This window comes from Hippopotamus amphibius, chromosome 8 (genome assembly GCF_030028045.1).
Source record: "Hippopotamus amphibius kiboko isolate mHipAmp2 chromosome 8, mHipAmp2.hap2, whole genome shotgun sequence".
Lineage (NCBI taxonomy): Eukaryota > Metazoa > Chordata > Mammalia > Artiodactyla > Hippopotamidae > Hippopotamus > Hippopotamus amphibius.
Window position 1 is genome coordinate 94,558,464 of NC_080193.1, and position 26,741 is coordinate 94,585,204.

The window sequence follows — 26,741 nt, forward strand, 5'->3', positions numbered from 1 at the left end:
CTCTTGTTGCAGATCACAGGCTCTAGACACGGGCTTCAGTAGTTGTGACACACAGGCTTAGTTGCTCCACAGCATGTGGAATATTCCCAGAGAATGGATTGAACCCGTGTCCCCTGCATTGGCAGGCGGATTCTTAACTCCTGCACCACCAGGGAAGTCCCTATATTATAAATTTAAAATCCTTTTATTTGGTGAAATTCATATAAAAGAATCTTATAGATTTAGCATTCTTTGGTGACTATATTAGTCAAAATACCAGTTTTACCAGGTTTATAATTTTATAGAAAATACCACTGCACATTTTTTATAGAATAGCTTGCTCTTGACATTAAATGAAAATTGGTATAAAGAAATAGTTTTAAAACCACTTGAGTTTTAATCATAAATTATATTGACTTTATGGTATTTTATTTGTGATCTGTTATCTGGAAGGAAATAGATCAACAAAAGAAAATATTTAGATGTTTATAAAATCAGGTTCCATGATTCTGTCACATTTTATGTTCTCCAGTGAGGAATAGCATGGTCCAAATATAGTAATGAATAATAAGAATACATGTTATTATATGAATAGTATGATTTGGGATGACACTACTCTTCTATATCTAACTGTTTAAAATAGGTAATTGGATTCAAGGCAATATAATATAATACATCATGTTGTCTGTCTCTGAACTTCCAAATGAAATTGTGAAAATCAAGTTATATGCTTTTAAATAAATTAGTCAATTTCATTCGTGATTCAGAATCCTTATTATATTAGTTTCTATGAGTAAATAGACATCAGTTTCATTACACTATTTCTAAATCACAGAATAAGGTAAAATATCAATTGATAGCATCCTTTTAGAAAAAGCTTGCGCTTATCACTTGACATGTCCTATCTTGTACACTTTAGGGGATCCCAGTGATTTTTAATGGACAGGCAAAAGACAGAAAGCAGACGATACTCCTGTTACAAATAAGGGATTACAGAGTATTCTAGGTCCCTTGATGTTGATCCTTATGCTTTCATTAATAGTGTCACATTGTAGGCCTCTCAGAGGTTACTCTGACTCACATATAAGAGGGGGTATATACAGTAATTTAAAAAAACAACTTAAGTAGCTATATCCCTTTTATCCAAAGGATCCTAAAAAGATCCTAAAGAGTTAAGTATTAACTCTTAGGAAAAAAAAAAAATCAATAACTGGCATCTATTCTACACCTACAAATATCTAGGAATCATCACAATTTCTGAAGGTGTAGGAAGTGTGTAAGTAGTATAACTTTTCAGATTAGATTGGTCTTAGAAAACATAATGCTAATTGTAAGAAACAGAGTGGTAATTAAATATCTCAGACACATTAAGCTGTAATGAATAGAAAATATCTGCAGAAGCACTTAGATTGTAAAAGTGGACAGGGAATAGCAAAATTAAATCTTAATTGAAAAAATGGAAAGTAAACATTCAAAAAGAAAAAAGAAAGAAAACAGAGCCATTATTGTAAAACTCGGCTTTTAGACAATGATTTACTTTTTCTGTGTTTTTCTTAAATGTAATTAATTTTTATTTCAAAGGGAAAATATATTGTAGAATATTAGAAAATGCCCAATAGTAAAAATACAAAAATAAGAACACTAGAGTCATGTTATTCAGAGAGAACTACTCTGAATGTCTTATTGTACATTTTTCTTCCCGATCTTTTGACACACATTTACATGTATATGTGTTTGAATTTTTTTTCTAATTTAGATTCTGCTCTGCACAGCTGGCTTGTCCAAACTAGAGTCCAGGCCAGGGTTGCATTTCACAACTGCTTTTTGTGAATATTAAGTCTTCTTTATCAAGATCAGTACCTTTTTTCATGATATTCATTTATTAGAGAAAAGCAAGTTTTCTTATCGAACATTGTCCCTTTTCAATTCAATTGGTTTATTCCTTATGGTTAATATTTTTTTTCCAAGAGTAACTTCTGCTGGAATAAGAAGAATTTGGCCTCTCAAAACGTCCAACAAAACATTTCTATATGAGTTTTAGGTGTAGAAACTCTAGTTCTTTACTTCTTCAGGTTGTTTGTACCTCTACCATTCCTGCAGAGTGGCAAGAGAAAAAAAAAAGCTAGAGGAATGCAAATCAACCAAGGAACTGCTGAAGGAAAATATCAAAAGTAAAGACTTTCTAGAAGATCATAGAAATTACTGTCTATTGAGTTTTTGAATGTTTTATTTTCATTGCCATGACTAAATTAAGTAGTAATGCTATTATAACTGATAGCCATTCAAATTAGATGAAAAAAATAGTCAGGGATCTTGTTTTGTTCTGTTGAAAGTAATCATTCTTAAAATGAAAAAAAAGAGAATTTTCTTTTAATTTACAGTGACATTGACAAATATTTTCATAAATACCATTTATTTTTTTTGCAACATAGATAAGCAGGGAAAGTTTAAAGTTTAGTTCAAATCCACAATTAACAAAATGCTGGGGACTATTGTCAATCATACATAAATCCTTTGCAATAAAATATTGGGCTCAGGAAACATAAAGACAATTCTTTTTATAGTAGTACCCTTTCAGGGACATGTTAGGCACTTGAGCAGAAAATTATGCCTTGGGTTGAAAACGTAAAATATTTTCAGAAACATGTATTTAACTGGCATACCAAAAATATGATCTTACACACACAAAAACATCACAATGCTGAGTTTGTTTCCATACTATAGTTTAATTTTTTCAACATAGATTTTTGTCTTTAGAAAATTCCATTTAGGAAAATCTAGTTGAATTATAGCAACATTTCAGTATGCTGTAGGACTTTCAGCTGTCAGGCAACCACCTTTAGGATGAACTACTTTTTAAGGTTTCTTTGCAGTTTTATATGACAATAATATAACAGTTATAATGTTTAAAAGACATGACTTCATTTATAGATGTTACATAGATCTTTTCCAAGAGCTCTTTAACATTTCAAGATTTTATTTAGAATCATCTGCTTCATTATTTCTGATCTATCTTTGAACAAAAGTTTATCTTGCAAGAACAAGTAAATTTTTTTTTTCTAAAAGATTGTAGCTGTATAGAGTAGGTTCTCCTGCAAATAGGAATATAAAATATAAAACACTTTATTCTGGAAAGCATGAGTATTCAGGAAATTCTTTTTTTAGCTTTGATATCTATCATGACTTCATAGTCAACACCTATGTTTTACTCTGAACTGTTTGCTATGGCATACGAAATTCATATATTTCAGAACTCTGACCACAGAAAGCTCATAGATACTACTCTAAGTCTAGAACAAGAAGTTAAGACCATAAACATTACTTTTCAAGAAAGAAAAAAATTTATCTTAGAAACCAAAAAGCGATCAGTTTCAAAAGTATACCTTAGCTAACAATATATTAGACAAACATTTTAAGAATAAAAATCTCCAATCAATCTCTTCCTAATCCCTTTTTAATACTATTTACATTTTTTATTGAATACTTAATGTGTAGATCTCTTTCATGGGTATATGATGCTTAGTCATACTTTTGATAATAATGCTTACTGCAGTCCTCATAACTCTGAAAACCTGTCTGACCCAATTCATCTTTCTCCTGCCCTTTGTCCCAGCAGAGTTGCCCTTGCCAGAGCTCGAAATAGCACTTTTGTCAATGCATCCCTCTGTTGGTATCTCTGTATACCAGAGGTGTGGGGTTCATATGTCCTTAGACTACTCATTTTTGGTTTAGAACAGTAGCTCCTAATTGGCAATGACTTTGACAGACACTTGGCAGTGTCTGTAGATAGTATCATATCTGGAGGATGGAGGTGTTGCTGGCATCTAGTGGTTGGAGGCCAAGGGTGCTGCTAAACATCCTACAATGCATGGGACAGTCCCCAGAATGAACAGGTATCCAGCCCCAAATGTCAACAGTGCCACTGTTGAGAAAGCCTGCTTTGGAGAAAACGTTGAAAGTGATATTGTATACCACAACAATACTATTTAAATGTATTTCTACTTCTTTATAGGTAAAAATGAAATTAAAACAATTTAAAACGATCCTGTATTAAAGATTTGACACACATTCTTCATTTTGTTATCAAATTTTGTGTTTTTTCATTAAATGGCATGTTGTGGCTGCTCATCCCCAAAGATTAGTTGTCTGTGCATGGTTTATTATTAAAAGACAAAGCAAAACAAAAAACAAGTACAGTTTTTACCATGAGAAAAGTTTTGTGACAGCTCTAATGCATTTTTATTTGCATTTCTTCTAACTGACTAGACTTGTGATATGTGGATAATGGCTTGTCCAACCACTCTTTCTTCTTCCTCTGTCTTTTCTCTCTTCATACTTTTTTCTCTTTTCTTTTCCATTCTGGTTGGCAGGACTCCTCTAATTGCAGCCGGAGTCATTGGTGGGCTTTTCATCCTGGTCATTGTGGGTCTCACATTTGCAGTTTATGTTAGAAGAAAGAGCATCAAGAAGAAAAGAGCCTTAAGAAGATTCCTGGAAACAGAGGTAAGGTGTTCATTTCTTCTCTTCATGTGTTTAGGGATTTTCATTAGGTTTAGAAGGTTTTGATGATACTCAGATTTTTTTTAATCCAAGAGAAAGTTCTATTCAATTTCCTGCTGAGGGTTTATATTTTATAGCATGCTACACAAAGTTGATGAAAAATTAGAGTATATAACAAATGTAGTCAAGGCAGGCTCATGGCTTGCAGAGGGCAAATAGCAGGGCTCAAGGAAATTATCATGTTGGGCCAGATCTGTTTCTTTTGGGGTCGGGGTCCATTAACAAGCTCTAGGATACAAAAGTAGCAGAACTAGAAAATATCTGAGTAAGAGAATGTCTCAGTAGCAGAGCTAGAAAAATGTTAGAGGTAGAATTTTGGGGGGTTAAAATAAAGCCAGATCAGCAAGCAATTTATGCTTTAATTAGGGTCATTAAATTGGTAACCACTGATCTCATTAGAGCAGCAATGAAAAGATGAGCTTCAGGATAAAGCCTAGTTTTGTCATCACATAGATTTTATCACACTATTTATGAGAATGCATTTAATATTATGCATGTTTGTTATTGTGAATATGTAAATTACTATAAATATTATAATTTCCTTTGTATTGCCACACTGAGTTCTCTAGCAAGATGATCATTTTCACCATACAGGTTATAGGAGAGAAACAGTTGCAGAAGACTATGCATTACCATATCCTTCTCAACTTGAATCCTGCCTCTTTCTCCTGATACACATATCGTGCCTGTCTGAACAATTCAGAGCAAATCTGTACTGACAGCCTTCTTTGAGTTTGTTTTTTCTCACTGTCAGTGTGACAGTTTGACTTTTCCCCTTAATACAGAAAGGAATGGGAATATTCATTCATTCATAAAATTCTCATGCTGGTAATGAGTAAAATTTTAGCTATTTTCCCCCAGAAGTTGAATCTAGATAAAAGAATTGTGTGAAAGTTTCAGAAAGCTACTATACAGTTACACGTAAGAAAATACTTTCTAATGATTGAAGTTATCTGAAATTAGAATGGGCTGGCTTATCAGTTGACATGTTCAAGCATAAAAATGGTAGTGTGTTATATACACGGAGTGAACACAGTAATGATTCCTACTTGAGCTGGATGTTACAAAAATCAGCTTCATCATTTCCAGCCATGTACATGTGAACATGAATAAAAGTTTGGGCACAGCACATGTGCTGTGCATATTTTCAGTTTAGATGCTGGAGGCAGCTAGAATTCTCCCTGATGGCCAGCTTGGAGCAGTCACTGAGAGAATTCTGAAAAGTGAAGTAAGTAATATAGAGTTGGGAGAAGAATGGAAGGTTTGGAATAGCAGTGGATATTTAGGAGCTTGAATAAATAGAACACAAATTCTGTATCTTAACCATGTATAGGAAAAGCTCATTGCTATGAAGAGTTGTTTTGTTTTGTTAGTATGGTGCTTTCTAAGAATGCCCTTCAAATTGACATTTCATTACTAAATAAACACATACTGATTGGTTTTATAAGCATATTCTATTTTTTATAGAAAGTTATTGCTTAGGACTAAATTAGATAATTGTTGAATTCCCATCTTTTTCTCAGTAAAAAAGTAAATAACTATGATTTTCTACCGTCTAAATAGAAGAGGAATTCTTAAGAGCATCAACTTAAATTCTTAAATAATGAAGCTAGAAATCTGCCTCATATGTGAAAACTTCGTGAAAGTATAATATGTTGTTGGAAGGTTTTTAAAACTGATACACTTCCCAAAATCATTTTGCTCCAGGTTGTCTTTTTTCTGTTGCACGCATAAAAGTAGAAAATCTTTTTTCAGTATACACTTACTGAGATGCACTATAAGCTTGATGCTTTGATAAATGCTGTGATTTAGAAGTGTATTAATGAGACATAATCCTATCTGTTGAAGAGTGACAGATTTGGTGCCTATGTTATGGCAGGTAATGTTCCAGAGTTTTCTACCTATGTGTATATCATTTCATCCTTTAACAATCCTCTAAGATAATTATTGGTATACCAGTTTCACAGATCTGAAATGAAGGGCCAAGAAGGGCAAATTGCGTTCTAAGCCTATGAGTGACAGCAATGGTATACAAACCTACAAATTTAAACTCAATCATCTTTCTACCATACTGGATCACAAAATAAAACTGTGCTTCTCTTAATAGTATAATACTCAAATTCCTGGAAAAAATGTGCTTGTAAAAACAAGTGAATGATACTTAAGAAAACTGCAGGTAAAATTGTAAAGTTTTCAAAGTATGAAATTATTACATAGTATATACCTACATATAATGTATGTATATATATATTTTTAAGTATATCTAGCCCAAAATGCCAAAATTCAATCCCCAATCTTGCATATGATTTTTGTATGACTTTTGTATGTGATTTAAAAAATAATTTATAAAAAGTTTCTTATTGTACACATAATGTGTCTATCAAAATCTACCAAATTCTGCACAGCAGGATTTAAATGAAGGGGATCCTCTGCAGATTTATTTTTCAGATTTAATAAAGAATTGTGTGACTCTTTCTGAGATTTATGTGACTTGAATGCAGTTATATGCATTATTACAAGATAACTTTGAAAATGGCGTCGAAGTGTATTAGTTAAAAAATAGCCTGTTTATTGATAATTTTAACACCTCCCCCAAATTCTTGCTAACTATCCCTAAACTTTACCTATAGTCAAGACTCTTCAGCGAATTATGTAGACCATGGTGTTCACAGAAGCATAATAATAATAACTAAGCTGGAGGACCACAGCGCAGTTAGCCTTGTAAACAGACATTTTGAAATACTGTGGTGGTTTTCAAGACAATGTGAGTAGGAGTAGCCTTTAATTGCTTCCTTCTGCTGAGAAAAAACAAGCTATTTGTCTGTGTTTAAAGTTTAGTTCTTTTATTTAACTTAAAAAAAAAAAGCTTGTTTCTCTGACTTGCCTTTTTCCTCAAGCATAGATAAAAGTCTAAAATTTTAACACGCAGTATAGACTTTTTGGTACCCAGAGTCTCTCTTCTGTCTACATTTTTTTGTTCACATAGTCAAGAAATTGGCACACATTAACATGCCTTTCTCCTGCTTACCCATCCTCTCTGGCAATAGCACCTAATATTTAAAATTCTCAGCCTAATTTTACCCCTTTTGGCTGCATCCAGGCCACTTCAGGATGTGATATTTCCCACCCTAACTTCACCCTTCGGACCTGTCCTTCTCCCGTATTATTCTCCTTCATGCCTTGCTCCTTCTCGCTGATGCTGTGTCCAAACTCTTCTTCCTGGTGGCAATATCCTTCCCCATGTCAATCCATTTTTATTATCTCAAGAACAATTTTAAAGTGTACCTCCTTTTAGGAAGCCCAAAAAAAGCAAACTTCACTCCCCAGTGGTTACTTTATTCCTCTGCATTCCATAGCATTCATTTATGATCTCGAATCAATTCCTAGAATTTTAGAATTTTTAACCTAAAAGGTACTTTAGGGCCTTGCTACTTAAAATGTGTTCAAGGATCATCACCATAAAGAGGCATCTCCTGGAGTTCAGTAAAAATGCAGATTTCAGCCCCAAATCCAGACCTACTGAACTGGAATCTGCATTTTAACAAAATGATTTAGAAACACTGTCTTGGTGTATTTGCATTGTGCTAACTTATTTTTTTCTCTTCTGATGTGTCTGTCCTGACTTCCCTGCTAGATATTAAAAGCTAAGAAGGTAGCTTTTTTTAAAAATGTTTTACATATTATTGATTTAATTTTTATGTATCAAATTTCCTGAAATGAGAAAGAAAACTTTGATAGAGTACACTGGCATAAGTAAAATCTTCGAGCCTTAGCTGAAGTTGTCCAAAAGGAAGGAACATGAAAAAATAGAATTGAGCCCCTAATTAGTCTCTAAATTTCTATAAAAAATGGGGAACAAAATCCCTAGAGGAGTATGCCTCAAGGTAGGTACACATTTGTTACTTGTGTTCACCCAGGCAAAGAGCATGAGAAGAGAAAGGGCAGGGTTGGAAGTAAAGGTGAGTGATCTATTTTGCAAACATATTATTTGTCAAGGAAAAGTGGGCTTGTGTGTGTTTTGTATGTGTGCGAAAGAGAACCAGATAGAAAGAGAGAGGAACACGGATTGTTGGGTTGAAAGTGGTATAACCTATATTCTTTTTTGCTTCGTAGTTGGTAGAGCCCTTAACGCCCAGTGGCACAGCGCCCAATCAAGCTCAGCTTCGTATTTTGAAAGAAACTGAGCTCAAAAGAGTAAAAGTACTTGGCTCAGGTGCTTTTGGAACTGTTTATAAGGTAAGTAAAAAGTAACACATACTGTCAGTTATTTTCAGTTTTGTTTCAGACTTGTTTTAAATAATAGCCAGAGTTATTCTAGCCAACCTAATTTCCTTTTTAATATTCAGAGAGGAGAATCTTTATAGTATTGAGAAGTTGCTGCACAAATGAATTCATTAATTTTTATTGACCAAGCGGAGTTGGATACAGTCGTGAGAAAGCAGGAAGCACTGATGCAAGGCCAAAATATAGTTCATTCTCTCAATGCCTTCTTAGCTCCTTTTGATATCATCTCCCTTTGGCAGATTTGTCCTTATCCAAAATACCCAGATCCAACCTTTTTCCTTTCCCTCTGCAGAGGGGGAAATCGCAGATAGACCTGGGCAATGTGCTCTTCTTTCTTTGCTCTTCTTTTCTTCTATTCTTTGATCTAAAGGTCTCCCCCTCAGGACTCTACTAGCCCATCTCTTTAGAACCCAGAGAGGTATGTTGATGCATTAACAGGATAGGACTAGTTTCTAAACCACTTTTTGCCTATCAGGTAACATTTATAATTTAACAGATAATTTCCAGTTTTAATGTTTTCACCATTATATGCAAACTAAAAAAGTGGCTTTATTTGTGAAGTTTAGGTTAGATACAAGGAGAGGGTGACACCATACATTTTTAATAAGAGAGCTGTTTCTGGAAAGGGAGAGCTCAAATGATGGTATTTGCATGTTTACTTATTTAACTTAATTACAAAACCAATTCAAAGGCCAGGCCCAAGGTTAATTGTGGTGAAATTTAGTTTTAATGGTAAATAACAAGAACAAGAAGCTCTGTTGGGATAGTACTAAATCCTTCCTGTAATGTCTACTACTGCAATTCCCAAAACTTGCTTTGACAAATTTCTTAAAGCCATATGCAAGCCTATGTTTTTACAAATATAAGGGCTAAAATAGGTTGAATCTAAAGAATTTTACATCTTAAAATGTTATTTTATTTCTATTTAAAATAGATTTATTTAATGGAAATTATTGACAATTGGAATATAAACTTTAAGTTTCTCTCCTGAGTTTTCCAAAAATAATCTGATATCTGTAAAGCTTTTATTCTATGGTCAAAATGCAAAGATTTCTTAATCTCTTGTTCTGCATAATTTTTTCAATTAAATTCAAAATTATTAGCTGACTTGATACCTTCTAGTCTTCAAATTCTTTGTATGTTCAAAGAGATGCAACATCTCTTATCTGTTTCTCTGTTTATATTGAGTTGTAAAAAAATTGACTTCCATTTTAAAAGTAACTCAGTCTTGAAATGTACCTAGCATGTAATCACCCCTATGTTTTTTAAAGATAATTTGGCCTGGAAATTGAATTTTATTGTAAATCATGAACAGCATATAACTCAAGACTGAATATTGTCTAGTGACCTTAGCAGGGAAAAATATTAATCATTTAGACATTTAATAATAAAGCTTTATTAATATTTTTATTAATAACACTGCCCATTGTCCAAGAGTGTTGTACATTTGTTGAAATCACTTCTATTAAAAGCTTATTGAAAGTTTCATAAGTATTTTAGTTGGCAAAAAAGTTCTTTGGCCAACCCAATATGTTTAAATTTTATGCCTACTGTGTGTATGGTTGACCCTAAATTTTAATTAACATATGAGTTGTTACAAGGACATACTGTCTTAAACTATAAAGAATTATTCTTGACCACAGAAATCCAAGCTGGCTTAGCCAATTACTTGGTTAATTTTTTCCTTCTGCTTGGAGATATGCTGTGTTTAAACATAAAAGATTTGAACCAACGTCATGGGTATAAACATAGTTGAATTTTGGTCTGATGGGGCCTAGAAAGTAATGGCCATACTTATTTAACAAGCAGTGCAAATTAATTCATGCTGAATTTATATTCTTATTACAAAAGTATACTTTAGGAATATTTTAATATTGATGCTATATCTTTATAAGGTAACTCCCTCTGTGGTTACTTTATTGAATAAGCCTGTTCTCCACCCTAGCACAATGGATAAGAAAGCGGGTCTTGGGCTTTTTTTCCCACCATTTTTACATTAATAATTTCTAAAAAAAATTATGCCACAGGAAACTTGACATTATTTTGCATTTGACATGTGAATTTCCTTATTCACTCTTAAAAACATAACACAAATTCACCTTCTAAAGATGAAAGTCTTTTTTTCTTTATTATTTTGACTTTAATAATTCTTGTGTTTAGGTCTGCTCTTATATTATTGCCACTCTGGGTAACACAAATACATATGTTTTAGCATAGAAGTATCAATACTAAGTGGTAAATTCTTAAAAATCTTTGCTTTATAACTACAACCAGCTGATATTAAGAAAAACAGGAAATGGGATGTTCTGTTCAGAAATAGTAGACTATTTTTTTTCTTCCTTTCATTTTAATGTTAAAACTGGCCTTAGACTAATACATTAAAATTTGAGATATATTTTACCTGTAGCCTCATCTGCTTCTGTGTTCCTTTGAGGGGATACACTTTAAAAAACTATTCTTGTATATTTTTCATTCCAGTATTATCACAATCATTGTCCTCATTCAAATGGTTGAATTGTTTATCCAGAAATGCTGTTATTTAGCTTAACATTGTACTTTACTCAAACTCTTCCTACTTTATACTTCCCATAATGCATAGATCCTGTTCAAATATTATAGTTATATTTCTATAAGAAAGAACTTGCAATGGCTACTATAAATATTTCATATTACTATAGAAATAATAAAAATCCTTGACACACACAGTATTAAATAATATAGATAAATTAATATGTGCTCAATACTTCCTAGTACTTACCTTTGAAAACTAATTCTTAAACAATCTTGAAAATTAATTCTTAAATCAATTTGTTTTGCTACATGAGAATATGCTTTTTTATTTTATCTTATTTTTAGTTGCAGAGTAATTAGATGATATTAAAGCTGAAAAGAACCTCCAACATTACTTAGCCCAATCTTCTAATTTGAAGTTCAAAAATCAGAACGGCCTTTTCAAAGTCATGGAAAGTTCATGATATGATCCAAGTCAAATATTATTATTATATATTATTTCAATTTTTTTTAAACTATTCAAAACCTTTTCATGTACACAAATTGAACTTTATAATAGTGTAAACACTGCGAAAGCAGAATACATACATGGTCCATTTTCAGGTAAATGAATGCAGAAAACAAAGTTGCCGAGTAACTTGTAAACTATAACAGGTGCTTGAAAAACATTTGTTGATTGAATGACAAAATATGTAGCTTCTAAATTATTTTTTAAGGTATTAATACACTGAGTGCTTAAATCAAATTTTGTTTCTGGTCTAAATGTTGTATGTGTCTTAATATAGATTTAATGTGATTTTTCCCCCCAAAGGGTATTTGGGTCCCTGAAGGAGAAACAGTGAAGATTCCTGTGGCTATTAAGATTCTTAATGAAACAACTGGTCCCAAAGCCAATGTGGAGTTTATGGATGTAAGTACAGATACCAGGTGATCGCATTTGTATCCATTACTAATAGACTGCTCTTAGAATTAAAACAAACAAACAAAAACTTCAAAGTGTCTTCCCTGGAAATGGTATAGTCTTATAGTTAAAGGTTTGAGCAAGGGTCAGCAAACTTTTGCTTAAAAGCCCAGAGAATAAATATTCAGGCTTTTCCTGCAGTGTGGTCTCAGTGGCAACTACTCAATGCTCTCTTTTTAGTAGATTAGCAGCCACAGACAATAAAAAAAAAAAAGAAGAAGAAGAAGAAGAAGGAAAAAAGAAGCTACACAGGAATGGGTATGAATGTGTTCTGGTAAAACTTTATTTACATAAGCAAGCTAAAAGCTGGATTTGGCCTGCAGACCAAGTTCTGCCCTCAAGGACCATGTGTTTAACCACAATGCCAAACTGCATTTGAGAGTAGTGTTGATGATTTGGAAAATTAATCAGACTGCTTTATTTTTATTGCTGTTATGATCTATTTAGTTGAAAATATCAATCAAGATTAGTTTTGATAGTGAGTTAGTCACTGTTAAATGTAAATTAGGAACCCAGTGACTCACACATTACCTATTGAAACATTTTATCCAATTCAAATTCATAAGACAAGTCCTTACAGATAAAATGCTCCAACTATAGAATAATAAGAGAGTTCTGAAGAATGAAAGTACTTTATAAGGTCAATCAGAACTTTAAGATTTCCCCTAGCAAAAATTGTAGATTGAGCTGCTCACCAAATTTCAGAATGTAGGACAGATGAAACTATATATGTAGCATGCTGTTATTTTTTCGCATTCGACACAAGGTATCTTTCCAGGGGTACTATCAAAGACCCATATGTATTCTTTATCTTTTAGCATAATGTCTTCAGTAATAAGAATGATTTTGATTTTCAAAGGACCTTCATATGAAAGTATATGCACTCTGATTTTTAAAAAGATCAATTGCTATATATTTCTACTCTTTTCTCTTGTAAGCTCTTTGGTTAAGTTTTATAGGCGCTCAGTTTGTTGCACTGGGTAATTTATTTGGCTATAATGCTATAGCCATCTTATAAAGGGCTACTTTTAGGTTAACAACTTATTGGTTGTTATATAATAGGGCTGATAACTTAATTGGGACCAACCAGTTGCTCTGATTAGTTGGTGCTGGTGCCAAAAGCTCTGCCTCTGCACCAGTGCCAAATCGAATCCTGGAGACAAAGTTTGGGTGAAGTAGAAAAGAATAGCTTTATTGCTTTGCCAGGCAGAGGGGGACAAAGCAATAAAACTAAACTGCGTGTCCCAACTCCTGAGGGTTGGTGAGGAGTTTTATAGCAATAGCTCAAGAGTGGAGTTGCTGATAAGATTAGGGTGTGTGCAGGGCCTCCATTCCTTTAATGTGGCCTCAGTTGGTCTCTTGAAGAGCTTTTGGTTCCTTTAATCTGGAATGAAGAATGCTAACATCTTTAGTTTGTTAGGGACTTTAATTCTGTAAAAAGCTCAAAGATATTGTTACGTGTATCCCTTGAGGCAGAACCAGAACCCTGCTCCAAGGCTACTATTGTTTCTTGGCAGCTCCTCCAGTGTCTCTGCATCCCCTCCCTTCCCTCATTAGCAACTGTTTGAACCTGCTCTTTGGAACTCAGGCAACATCATTGGAGGCTGAACAGAAAAGTTCCTGGGCCCAGGAACCCCACAGGATCCTTCTGGATTTCAGTGCTGTGTGTTAACAGTGGCTGAATATTTTAAATATGATCCTTGTTGCATATCTACAAACGTCTATCTAATAGACTTTGAATCCAGTAACTAAATAACGTTCCTTCTGCAGGTCTCTAAAAGTTCTGATCCTTTCTACAGCTGGTTCATATATTAAAATGTAAAACTGACATGGTTTTCAGTGATGTCACCATCAATTTGATCTTAATTATAAGTATAAATTTGTGAAGGAAACTTTCAAAGGAGTTAAAATGATAAAGAAAAATGATAATGAGTAGAAACAGTGTAGGTTAATATATAAAACTGATATAAAAACATCTTGCCCAGTCTAGACTGCAGCCAAAGCTGAAATTCACAAGAATGCTAATAATCTCTGCTGGAGGATTGGACAGCCATTTTTGTCATATTTCCATGGAAACAGACTGGCAAAAAGGGGTTAAGAGGCTACAAAATAATCACCTAGGAAAGAAGCTCTGAAAACCTCATCATGATTTTGAATGATTATTTGAAAGCTCCTAACCCCATCCATTTTTTCTTTTCCCTCATCCGAAGTCTATTCCCATGGAAACAGGAGTGGGGATGGCAGCTTGAAGTCATAGATTTCTGCTGAAATTTAGATGAGGCTCTGATTGAGCTGTGAAAGGAATCATTTTCCTAGATGGTTGGAGGATCTGATAACCAACAGACTCTAGAGTCTGATCTTCTTAAAAGTGAAAAAAAAAATTTAGGGAAAATATTTTGACTGCACTTTTCCTACCTGATGAATAGTTGCTAGAAGATTAACAGATTGATGGACTGCTATTGGCAGGGTTTCAATAAATGTTAAGCAAAAACACTTCTTACTACTTTCTCACCATCTTTCAAAACATTAGGATAACTTCACAACAATTAAAACAGCTGAACTGGCAAAAATAATGGTGAATTTGGTATTTTAAATGGAACTGGTATAACTTTATGCAAACATATACCTACTTTTCATACCTACTTTTTAGCTCATTTATTAAGTGTGTAGACCATTATAAGTACTTAAATAACATATCAAACCACAATTGAAAAGTCTGTGTTAGCAAAATTATTTATAATTTGGACCTAGGAATTGAATTCAAATTGCAAATATTCCCAGGGTTATTAAGTTAAAAGTCATGTTTGGCATATGTCTAAGTTTGGACTTTTCCAGAAGCAGAAGCTGACCCTGAGTCAAGGATTTGAGTGAAAGTATTTTATTTTGGAGGTGAGGGACTCATCATTAAGGGAGTATGGAAATGAGACAGGCGAATCAGTAAAGTCAGCTGCCACCGTGAGTGACTGGAGCTTCTTTCCATTGGAGAGACTCTGGCAGCCAGTGCAGGATGTACACCTCAGAGTTACTCTCCTTCAAGTTTAAGGGGAATGATAGAAAGACTCCAGCTGTCAGTCATTGGTTGAGGTCTGCTGGGAGAAAAAGGCATTTATTCTCCTGCATGCCCCACCTGCCGAGGGTGGCAAAACAGGCTTCAGTAGCAAGAGAAAGCCATTGGGCAAAGAAGGGCAAGAGGAAGTCAACTAAGGTACAGTATCATGGTAGAGTGTTCCAAGGATAACTTTCAAACTGAAATAACTGCATGCTACATGTCTCTTTTGCCAACTAGTTATGTGTGTTTTGGTATTAATATGCATGTGTGTGCCTGTGTTTTATATCATTTTATAGGAGGAAAAGACAGCTTCCAAAGACAGTGGAAACTGCATACTTTTACTAGGTATTAGACTTGCTGCCCTCCCTCCAGGCAACTTTACACTTAGGGAAGAATATTCTAGATTTAATTACTACTACTAGATTTATCAGATATAGCTGTGCCTTACTTGTTACAATAATGACACACATGCAACAACTTAATACTCAGAACTCACTACATCCACTACTTCTATTGATATCCAAGGGCAAAGGAGAGGACTTTTATATTTCCTTAGAATTTTTACCATAGGTAAAAATAAGTAGGGAGCAATTTGTGCTCTATTAAATGCTTCACTAAAAGCAAGAGAAAGAGGGTTTGGTCACAAGGCTGTTACTCAGCTCACCCGAGTATGTCTAATGGATTCTTAATAAGGATAATAACACACTGCTAGTGAATGGCCAGTACATTCTTCATAAAGGAAGATCACATTGAACATTAAGAAAATGACTAAAGGTCCACCTTCTTAAGAAGAATGCGTGCGTTTACACACTCTCCTAGTTCTTGCTTCAGATAGTGCCATTTCACTGGGGAAACATGGGTGTTTTTTGTTTTGTTGTCTCTTTTTTGTTTGTTTGTTTTTAAATTCATCAAATGATGCACAACAGATACCTAAAAAATGATGCTATTGAGCAAGATCCCTGGAACTGGAGATCATCGTCTGGTCAAATCAGACAGGCTCTTGAGTTTATCTGAGCTTCCACCATTATGATTTTTGTTTGTTGATTGGTTTGTTTCCCCTGATATTTAAGCCCACTATCATTTGACATTATTTGCCCAGGCAGTGCATATGTCTTTAAATGTTTTACTTAATTTATTTGTTTTCTTAGAAAGAACTAATCTTAGGATAAAAGAAATGCCATAATTATCCTGAGTTCCAGTGACTGATCAATAATATTTCAGGTTAGAATTTACTCGAATCTTCTTGGCTTCAGTTTCAGCTTTCCCGCCAGATCAGCCACATAGTTCATGAAAAGGTGCTGCAAGGAAATGTGTTTCAGATCAGCCAGTCTTATTGTGTAAATGGTAATTTTCTTATTGAAAGGAAAATAACTAGTTTCTTTCTTCTTGTACAGTAGGAACTTTTATCATACACAACAGTCATTTTATTATTTTCTGAAGATGTGTCCATTGTGCTTCTGTGTTACTCTTCTCTATATTGCCTTTATGACATGCAGTGTCTTAGTGGGAGTTGTTTCAGCTCTGGTTGATGTCATATTAATAGAGTGAGAGAAAGAATTTTTTGCTAAGGTTTACCTTTTTTCCTAAATTATAGCAGACTTACAAAACAATTTGAGATGTTTTGTTCTATAACATTATCTTCACATTGCAGTATTTGCATACATATGGCTTCACATAGTTAACAGTAACTCAGCTAGATCCTGTATTATACTAATAGTGAATATTTAAAAATGCATAATATTTAATTAAATTACATCTTTAGGCCTAATAGATTTTGCTAATTTGCATATAAGAATACAGTTCATTCATTTCAGAGGTGAAAAATATAAAATTCATTTTTTTAAAAATCCATGACTTAGATATCACAGAAGTCTATACTGCTTGCATGATTTTGAAAAATCCTTTTTACCTTAAGAAAAATTATTGCTAAAGTAATTAAGAAACGTTTGGGATACTTTACTTATAAAAATAAAACAGTATCTTCAGAAAGAGATTCCATAAACTCCATTAGAAACAGAATTTAGTCTTCCAAAACTATGCTAAAAATAAAAGAAAAAATGTACCAGTAACTAGTGTAAATCACTTCTGTTATAATTTATTTCACCGGCCCTTGTTCACGTCCTGTTAGTTGCAGAGAACACGGTCTGAAATGACATCACATCTGAAATCATTCTATCAAACACCCAATTCTCCAACCACATTCTCCTGCCCCTCTAGTTCTTTTCCTATAGTACTCGGTTGAGAAACAGCCGTTTTTGATGTGTCTGCCATTCACTGACATTTCGTGGTTTCTCACTATCCCTCAGGTTCCACTTGTCCTCACATCCCTCCACAATCATCTTGAATTTGTGAACCATCTTATAATCACATTTTTAACAAAAATCTTCAACTTTCTTGCTTCTCAAAATCAGGCTGGCATTAAACAATCCCAGAAATACTCAAATTTCTCAGTGCTGTGTTCTAGACCTCTTTTTAAAATACATGTTTTGTAGATCATCTCTCTACATTCTCAAATTCCATCTCTAGTCTATTTTATGAATCTGACCTCATCTCCATCCTTGATATTACTACATTGAAATATCAGGGGCATCTCAAGTTTAACACACTCAGAATGTACCTTTTCATCCTCTTTTCTTAATGTCTTCTGCATTTAATCTTACCCATTTAAGTAACGTGTATACTCGTTCACTTTATTGTACCCATCATAAATTTGGGATTTATCCTTAAATGTCACAACTGCTCAAACTACCCACTACAAATTCAGGAGCAAATGCTTCGATTCTATGCCAAAAACACATTTAGAGATTATAATCTTTTTACATACCATTGCCACCACCTTAGTCCAAGCCATGCTCCAGCTCGAATTATGAGGATAGCTTCCAGTTTGATCTCCCTGCTTTTTAATGCAGTTTGAATCATGTTAGTCCTCTGCATAAAAACTTTCAGTGTTTTCACTAAAACTAAATAAAATACTAGACCCTTGCCTTCCAGAGCTCCTAACTATTCTCCCAGTTTTCTTTCCCTTCACTGACTTTCCGCTTTGCTTATGAGCCAAACAAACCAGTCAGTGCCTTTCTCGGGAGTTTTCTTCTCCTGGTTACACCTAATGAACTGTTTTTTGTTTGTTTGTTTGTTTGTTTGAGTCTCAAGAACTTTTGTTAGAATACAATTGACATACAATAAACTGCATATATTTAAAGTGTATAATTTGATTTTTTTCTTATTAATAATGTATATATGGCAATCCTAATCTCCCAATTCATCCCACCCCAACCCCCACCTCCTACTTCCCCTGCTTGGAGTCCATATGTTTGTTCTCTACATTTGTATCTCTGTTTCTGCCTTGCAAACCGGTTGATCTGTACCATTTTTCTAGATTCCGCATATATGCATTAATATACTATATTTGTTTTTCTCTTTCTGACTTACTACATTCTGTATGACAGTCTCTAGGTCCATCCATGTTTCTACAAGTGTCCCAATTTCATTCCTTTTTACAGCTGAGTAATATTCCATCACATATACGTACCACATCTTCTTTATCCATTCACCTGTTGATGGACATTTACGTTGCTTCCATGACCTGGCTATTGTAAATAGTGCCGCAGTGAACATTGGGGTGCGTGTGTCTTTTTGAATTATGATTTTCTCTGGGTATATGCCCAGTAGTGGGATTGCTGGGTCTTATGTTAATTCTATTTTTAGTTTTTTTTAAAGAATCTCCATACTGTTCTCCATAGTGGCTGTATCAATTTACATTCCCACCAACAGCGCAATAGCATTCCCTTTTCTCCACACCCTCTCCAGCATTTACTGTTTGTAGATTTTCTGATGATGCCCATTCTAACTGGTATGAGGTGATACCTCGTGGTAGTATTAATTTGCATTTCTCAAATAGTTAGTGATGTTGAGCAGCTTTTCATGTGCCTCTTGGCCATCCATATGTCTTCTTTGGAGAAATGCCTATTTAGGTCTTCTGCCCATTTTTTGATTGGGTTGTTTGGTGTTTTTGATATTGAACTGGATGAGCTGTTTATATATTTTGGAGATGAATCCTTTGTTGATTTGTTTGCAAATATTTTCTCCCATTCTGAGTATTGTCTTTTCATCTTGTTTTATAGTTTCCTTTGCTGTGCAAAAGCTTTTAAATTTCATTAGCTCCCATTTGTTTATTTTTGTTTTTATTTCCATTACTCTAGGAGGTGGATCAAAAAGATCTTGCTGTGATTTATGTCAAAGAATGTTCTTCCTATGTTTTCCTCTAGGAGTTTTATAGTGTCTGGCCTTACCTTTAGGTCTTTAATCCATTTTGAGTTTATTTTTGTGTATGGTGTTAGGGAGTGTTCTAATTTCATTCTTTTACATGTAAATGAGCTTTCAGTTATCATTTTTTTTTCAGCTTAAGTATACTTTCTCAAAGATACCTTTCCTGACCCCTTAATCTAAATTATAACCAGCTAATAGCAATCAGAAAAAAAAATTGTGCATCTGTTGTGATTATTATATGTTTATTTGTCCTGGTAATCACTGTAGAATTCCCCTCTCCATCCCTGGACTACGGGATCTTTGATGACAGGGACTGTCTGTTGACCCCACGTCTGCATCTCTAATGTCAAGCACAATATAATCACATAGTTAGAAAACAATCAGTACTTGGTTAATTGACAGAATTCTTGGTTAATTGACTGAATTCTTTTTTCTATTTTTTAGAGACTCTTATCATTCCTCCTTTAAGCCTTCTCTATTCCAGACTAATTGACTTCCGTAATATTTCCTTCCAGCACTCCTGTCTGTATTTGGCTTATTTTACTTCGATACTTTTTGTTAAGTATTTATATTGTTTATCTCTGATTTACGTCTACAAAATCAACTTATTAGATATCTTGAATCAACAAATCACTGGGCAATAGTCCTTTATATTGACTCTGTAAGTAGGACTCAGTGTACTCTCTGAAAGCCTTTTGAGAAGAAAACCCATTGTAGACTTTCTATGTATCTATGCAGGAGGTGAGTAAGCTTGCCTAGTGGGAACTTTTTGAATGTTTCCCTGTGAATGTTTCCACCATGTGTGGGAGGGTAGCACTAGGTTTCATTTTTAGCTTCTTGTCAGTCTTATTCTGGAATCTTATGTAGTGATTTCGGATAGGGTTTGCTTCTTTAATGATGATGTTATTAGAATTCCCTCACTTGTGTCTTGCCTGTTCAAAGATGCAAAGATGGGATCCTGTATAGAAAGAAAAAATGTTTGATATTATGATAGATATTTGCAAAAATAAATAAATAAAAGTAATTGACTGAGGTCATCATAAATCACTACCAGTAGCAGTTATCTGAATTTAGTAGATATGCTAAAACTTGAGCTTTAAATATTGTCTCAGGAGCACTAAAAAGTTTGAAAATAAGCAAAGTACTTCACAAGTTTTACATTTTAACAGGCTTAATGTCTCTCTTGAAGCACCTGAAAGAGAGTACCTAAATCCAAAACAAGTTGCTCTCTAGAAGCCTCAATATGTAACTTAATAAGCTCTCTGCCTGCTTCTGTTTCTCTGAAGCATTTCTTAAATTTATGTGAATGAAAAGACATTTCTCAAGAGCACAAAGTCTACTGTACCAGTATTTAAATTTGGTGAATGAAAATCAGTAGTCTGTCAAAGGCATTGCTTTCCATATTGTAGGTATTTTCCAGCTCTCTAAACTCTACAATTTGGGGAATTTCATACCTGATTAGAGGTTGTATTGCTGTGCCACCATAGAGCTGGGAGAAAATGACACTTGATCACATGCAGTTTCTGACTCCAATCTGAGCTGTATTTGCTAATTATGATGGTTTAGGAAAAATCCCCACTCGTTCTGACTGCATCAGTAGGAAGAGCTGTTTACAATATGAAGATTTCTCATAAAATTCAGGTAGAAAGCTTTTGCCCACAGGGCGAGCATAGACCAGGAAACAGAATTTCCAGAAAATCAGCAAATAATTTGAGATACATCAAACCTTGACATAGATAGTTTTGTTAATGCTTAATGCTCTGTCTGTAGATTCAGAGGTACAAAATATTGTTTCTGTAGGAGGAAAGGACCATCTGTATAAAATCCTGGTTTATATTATGTGGCATAAAGTGATTTTATTTATTCATACAGCAGTGATTTGGTTCAGGAAATGAAAACTTAATATGCTGTGATATTTGCAATGGCATACACACACTTATATGTGTATCTACATAGTAGATCTACTGAGTAAATATATATAAATGTATTGTATATTAATATTATATATTATCTACTATAGATACATGTTATAATTATATTAACATAATATAAATATTTTTATTATAAAGTTTATATACTTATATATATTCGCTCCACAGTGGTATATGGATAAATGGTAAATATACTCTATCATAATTTTTAAATGTGCTTTTGTAAATTTATTACCCTACTAGGTAATCATCTATGAATGATCACATGCTTGGTATTACTAGAAATTGTAATACAGGAGTTACTTTTTCACAAGGATATCTTGAACTATTTTATGATAGTTGTCTCAAAATGATCAAAAGAATTCCTGATTCTACCTCCCACCACTGCTGTAATAGTCACATGTTTGTGTCAAAGGTTTGTTTGCATAGCATAGACTGTCAGAAACTAAACAGATTGACAGTGTATCTGTTGCACCCAACGAATCTGTAACGGAAACTCTGTTGGCATTACCTCAGTCATCATCATAGTTAATGGTTATTGTTAATGGTCGTAGCAAAAGGATCCTCTGAAGTAGAGATCATCCCCAGATTGCTTGAGACCTTCAAATTTTAAGATTAACCCTACATTCAGCAACAGGTATTGGTAATCCTGAATCACACATGGGTGATTCCCACCCAGACTAAATGAAGATATTATATGAACAAGGATGAGTTTGGGTACTATCTAATTTGCACTAGAATGCAAGAGTTAATCTGTACAATGGACTATGGAGGGTTTGGACAAAAACTTTCACTCAATGGCATAGCAAAGCCAGAGTGAAAAGGGATTGGTCTAGTAAGAAGGCTTAAGCACGTTCCACCATGGATCGACTATTAATAGCAGACACTTTTAAAGCATATTTTCTAGGACCTAAAGTGTAAAAATAAGACCAAAATTGAAATTGTGAAGTAAAGAAAGCAATGATTCTTTGCATCTAGATTGAGCCAAAAGACAGCTTACAGATGGGTATTAATATGCTATTTTGTGAGGAGAATTAAGTTTTCGGATAGGATTTAAATGATTTCTCTTATTCCAAAGCCAATAAGGGAAGGCAAAGCCTGGATTTGAACAGAAACCTCTCTGGATCCAAAGTGTACTGGCTTCTCATAATGTTACTCTGCCTCCTCCAGAAGATCACATCATCTAAGAGAGAGATGGTTGCAACAATTAATAAAACAAGTGGCAGTTCCTTCATAGAGTTTTATTTCTTTTGAGTTTTTTCTTCTTAGTCCCTGAGGTGGCTCATTGCATTCACTGAGTCCAAGCTTTCCTCAAGAGACAGGCTTGCTCATCAAGGCCCTGTTGATGACCTCATCATTTTCTTTTTATGTATTATTCCACCATATGACATTTTATGTCACTCATTCTTACCTTCAGATTAGAAAATCAAACAGAATGTGTTTGACTTTTGTGTTTGACAGAAACTCCAGACAAATCCTCTGAATTATACAGATAAAAAAATTCTGATGCATTGTATTGACTAAACATTTTAATTTCATCATGACCACTTTGCATAAAATGATTACCAGAAAATCAATACTTCTTGGACCCTGTTAAAACAATAAGCTGTACTATAAGTACTACATAAATAGCTTGATTTTTTTCTAGTAAGGAAAAAGATGTCAATAGATTATTTTGAACATTTCTAAATGCTAGTGCAGCTCCTAAGAAGCCATGTTTTTGGTGCTCATAGCTTATAGTTTACATATAGCTTGGCACCGTGTGATTAGAAATAAGAATGACTACCTCTGAGGTAGTAAAATTATGAGACCAGTTTGTCACAGAAAATAAGCAATCGGCAAGGACTCTTTATCTCAAATCTAAAAAGCTTAGGGTTTTTCCACAGTGATCTTTGCCATTTCAATCTTATCTAGGGTTTCGATCCACTTACAGACTTAATCTAACCTCTCTGAACTTAAACGTTCCATTATCTGTTAGAAAATAATTAGAAGCTGTAAGCAGAAGTCTGCATATGTGGAGCTCCTTGGTAGTCCCTAAGCTCATTGAAGCAAGGAGTTTGACAGATACTGGTTAGCTGATATTGGGCTGGCAGCTAATAATAGTGGGAAATGCTGCTTAGCTAAGTGAGAAAGTTAACTTGGGGGAAATGTAAATGAAACGTTTGGGATTTATGGTTGGAAATAAATTTCCCTTTTTCATTTGTTTCCTGGTAAGAAAATAGCCAAGGGAGCTATTTCTTTTTTTTTTTTTTTCTCTTTCTTTCTTTCTTTTTTTTTTTTTTTGATAATTTATAATTAAGATCTAAGGACCCACTTGATCTCAACCATATTCCCTGTAATTTCCTTGTATTCCCACGAAGAAATTTTAGTGAATCAGGAATATGTTTGGTATAATGCATACAAGTAATAGGTGAATCTGACCAGTAAATTAAAAATTGTCAGCTCTAGCAAGCATGTGGTAAATTAACCACAGGAAACATATGTACGCTTTGGGGGAAGGTTGCAAACACAAGGGTTTTGAGTACAAAGGCAGAAAAGGTTTTTCCTCCTCTGATTAAAGCAATGAGCCAAGTTCCTTTAAAGTGAAAAATAAGCTAATTTCAAAATGGAACACTCATTCACTTAATGAACATGTTACTATACTCTCAGAGACAAAATATTTTATTCTTTTGCAGCAAGAGGCTTCAAGATAAAATATTTTCTGTTTTTCACATAGCATTGATTTAGAAAAGAGTAAATTTCAACCTACATCACTCTCTGTTCTCTTATTTTCTGCTAAGTTTATAATGGGTATTCTAAGGTATAACACCTAAAGCCTGTGCCTTATTGTTGTATCCTCAACAAAGTTGTTAATGTCTTTTGGTTAAAGCTACTTTAAACTTTGTAACTCCCACAGTAAGTAGTCTTACTACTCTCACAATGAGTAGTACATTTTCAGTAGATATTTGTTTCTAGTTTGGAAGGATGGGTAAAATATACTTCATTTGTTTTTTAATAGACTTTTATGGAGTGCCTACCGTGTGCAATGTCCCATACTATCTATGTACTCCAAAGATGATAAAGATAACTAGCATAGCGTAGCCTTAATCTTAGTGAGATGTATCTAGGAATACAGTAAATCGATAAAACAGAATGTTTCATCAGGTTGGCACAAAGAAAATAATATCATTAATGGTGAGTTTAGGGATCTTTGAAACTTTTCACCAGTGCAGAAATACCAAAGTTACTTGGCATTACAATTAATTTCACTTCATTTATCTAAAATGCATGCGTTTTCTGAAATAAACTAACCCCTGTTTCAACCTTTTTTTTCTATCCTTATATATTATATAATATATATATTTTGATATATTTTATGCTGTGTGTGTGTGTGTATTTCCTTTGACCATCTTGAGTGTGTGGTTTTTGTTTGTTTTTTGGACTCTGCTTTAAGTAAGGAGAGGAGAAATGAATATACAAATATTTTCTTATAACTTATTTAACACTAACTCCCTCACAGTATAATATTAAAATTTAATATAGTTCTCAGATATAGGTGCATGATTCCTTATTTTAAACCCTGAAATTTCTCATTTCAAATATGCTTATTTAAAAAATATTTACAAATATTATATTTCTATTTTACTTAAAAACAAGATTTTTTCATTTTCTTTCTTATTGGAATTATTACTTGTGGGGCTTAATTTATTAAGAATGTCTGTCTGTAAATGCTCACCCAAAAGAATGCCATAAATTATTCCCTATTTTACTGAGTTATGGGTATAAACATATTTGGAAAGACCATTCTTTTTTTCCTTGTGCACACAAGGAAACTTTCAAATAATGTTCATGACTGTATTTTTAGTTTATGTTTTTGATAGCTATGAGTAATATCAACAGGTTCATTAAAAACAAGCCCACTCTCCTACTTGATAATCTAATGGTCATTGAACATAACTGCCTATAGAAAAAAAAATTGTGCTATTTCAAAGCAGCATTATCTTTTTTCCTCAATCAAGTTATACTCTCTTATAATATCTATATATCTCTTTAGTAATCTTTTTGTACCATAAATTTGTATTTATATACTTCTCAGACATTTGTAGCTGTTAAATAATGTTATTGTTTACAAGTGGGTATTAAGATCTTTATAAACAATATGGATATAATTGTACTGGCAGAGTTTTCTAACTGAAAATGAGTAAAGGACTTTCATAATAAGGCATAAAGTCTGTTCCTGAAGTGAATAGAATTGTTATTAACAGACTATCATCCCTGTGCTTCACCTTGTTGTCCAGAGGAAATTAACCACCACCATCTGCATCTAAAAATATCCAATTTAAACTTACAGGTTAGAACAGCAGCAGGGCAGATGTTGCAGTGAGATTGGTAGTGGGTGAGAATTCTTATATTACCCAATTTTAGATAGTCTATCTGAAATTACTGTTGTCTGAAAAGACCCATAAGCTCAAGATATCCTTCCAAAGTCATTTCTCTGTAGGTAGAACAATATACCATGTTCTAGTGTGAATAAAGGTGAAGTACAGACTGTTCCTCTAGTAAATTTAATATTTCTTTTATTATGAGGCTCATGCATCTTTGCCCATTTTTAATCAATAAATTATTTTCTCCCTTGTAGATTTAGACTTTGATTAGCTTGAACTTCTTGATACAATATCAGAAAAACAAAGAAGAAACAATTTATGTAAAACTGTGATCCAGGTGTATTGGATGTTTTCTTTCATTCATCATGGTAATAAAACAACAAAAACCATCAAACTTTAAAATATACTTTAGCACAGAGACTTGCATAATTAATGCCAACTTTTCACAATAAGAAAATGAAAGCCTATGTTTAAGAGCCTCCAATTATTTAAGGATTTTCTTAGCATCTCTCTTTTTCCTATTAGCAATTCAAATAGATACAGTGATGTTTCAATTTCTAAAGGGTAGTGTATGTGCCAGAATGTTATTATGTGGATAGTAAATGAAGGTTTTCAGGAATCTCTGTTAGTAATACAAGATATTATTTTCATCACCTTAGATGAAATGTATTCCAAGCTAGTCACTGTTGGTTCAAGGTTAACAGTCAGCTAATCAAGACTTGATGAAAGACAGTTCTGATATTTAAGTCAACCAAGCAGTCTGTTTAAAATATGAATTTGCCAGCTAAGCCATTTTTGAAGCATGATCCTGTGTTATCTAACTGTCCTTTTGGTGA

The 26,741-nt window shown here is 33.7% G+C and overlaps 1 protein-coding gene across 1 annotated transcript in view; it reads left to right on the forward strand.

Moving 5' to 3' along the window:
• The window catches only part of ERBB4 (erb-b2 receptor tyrosine kinase 4), a 1,095,516-nt gene that overhangs the window by 867,825 nt on the left and 200,950 nt on the right, over positions 1–26,741 (forward strand). Inside the window, exons 18-20 of the mRNA XM_057744756.1 lie at positions 4,350–4,482; positions 8,653–8,775; positions 12,146–12,244. Of these exons, the coding sequence (XP_057600739.1) occupies positions 4,350–4,482; positions 8,653–8,775; positions 12,146–12,244 (355 nt within the window). The remainder of the gene's footprint in view (positions 1–4,349; positions 4,483–8,652; positions 8,776–12,145; positions 12,245–26,741) is intronic.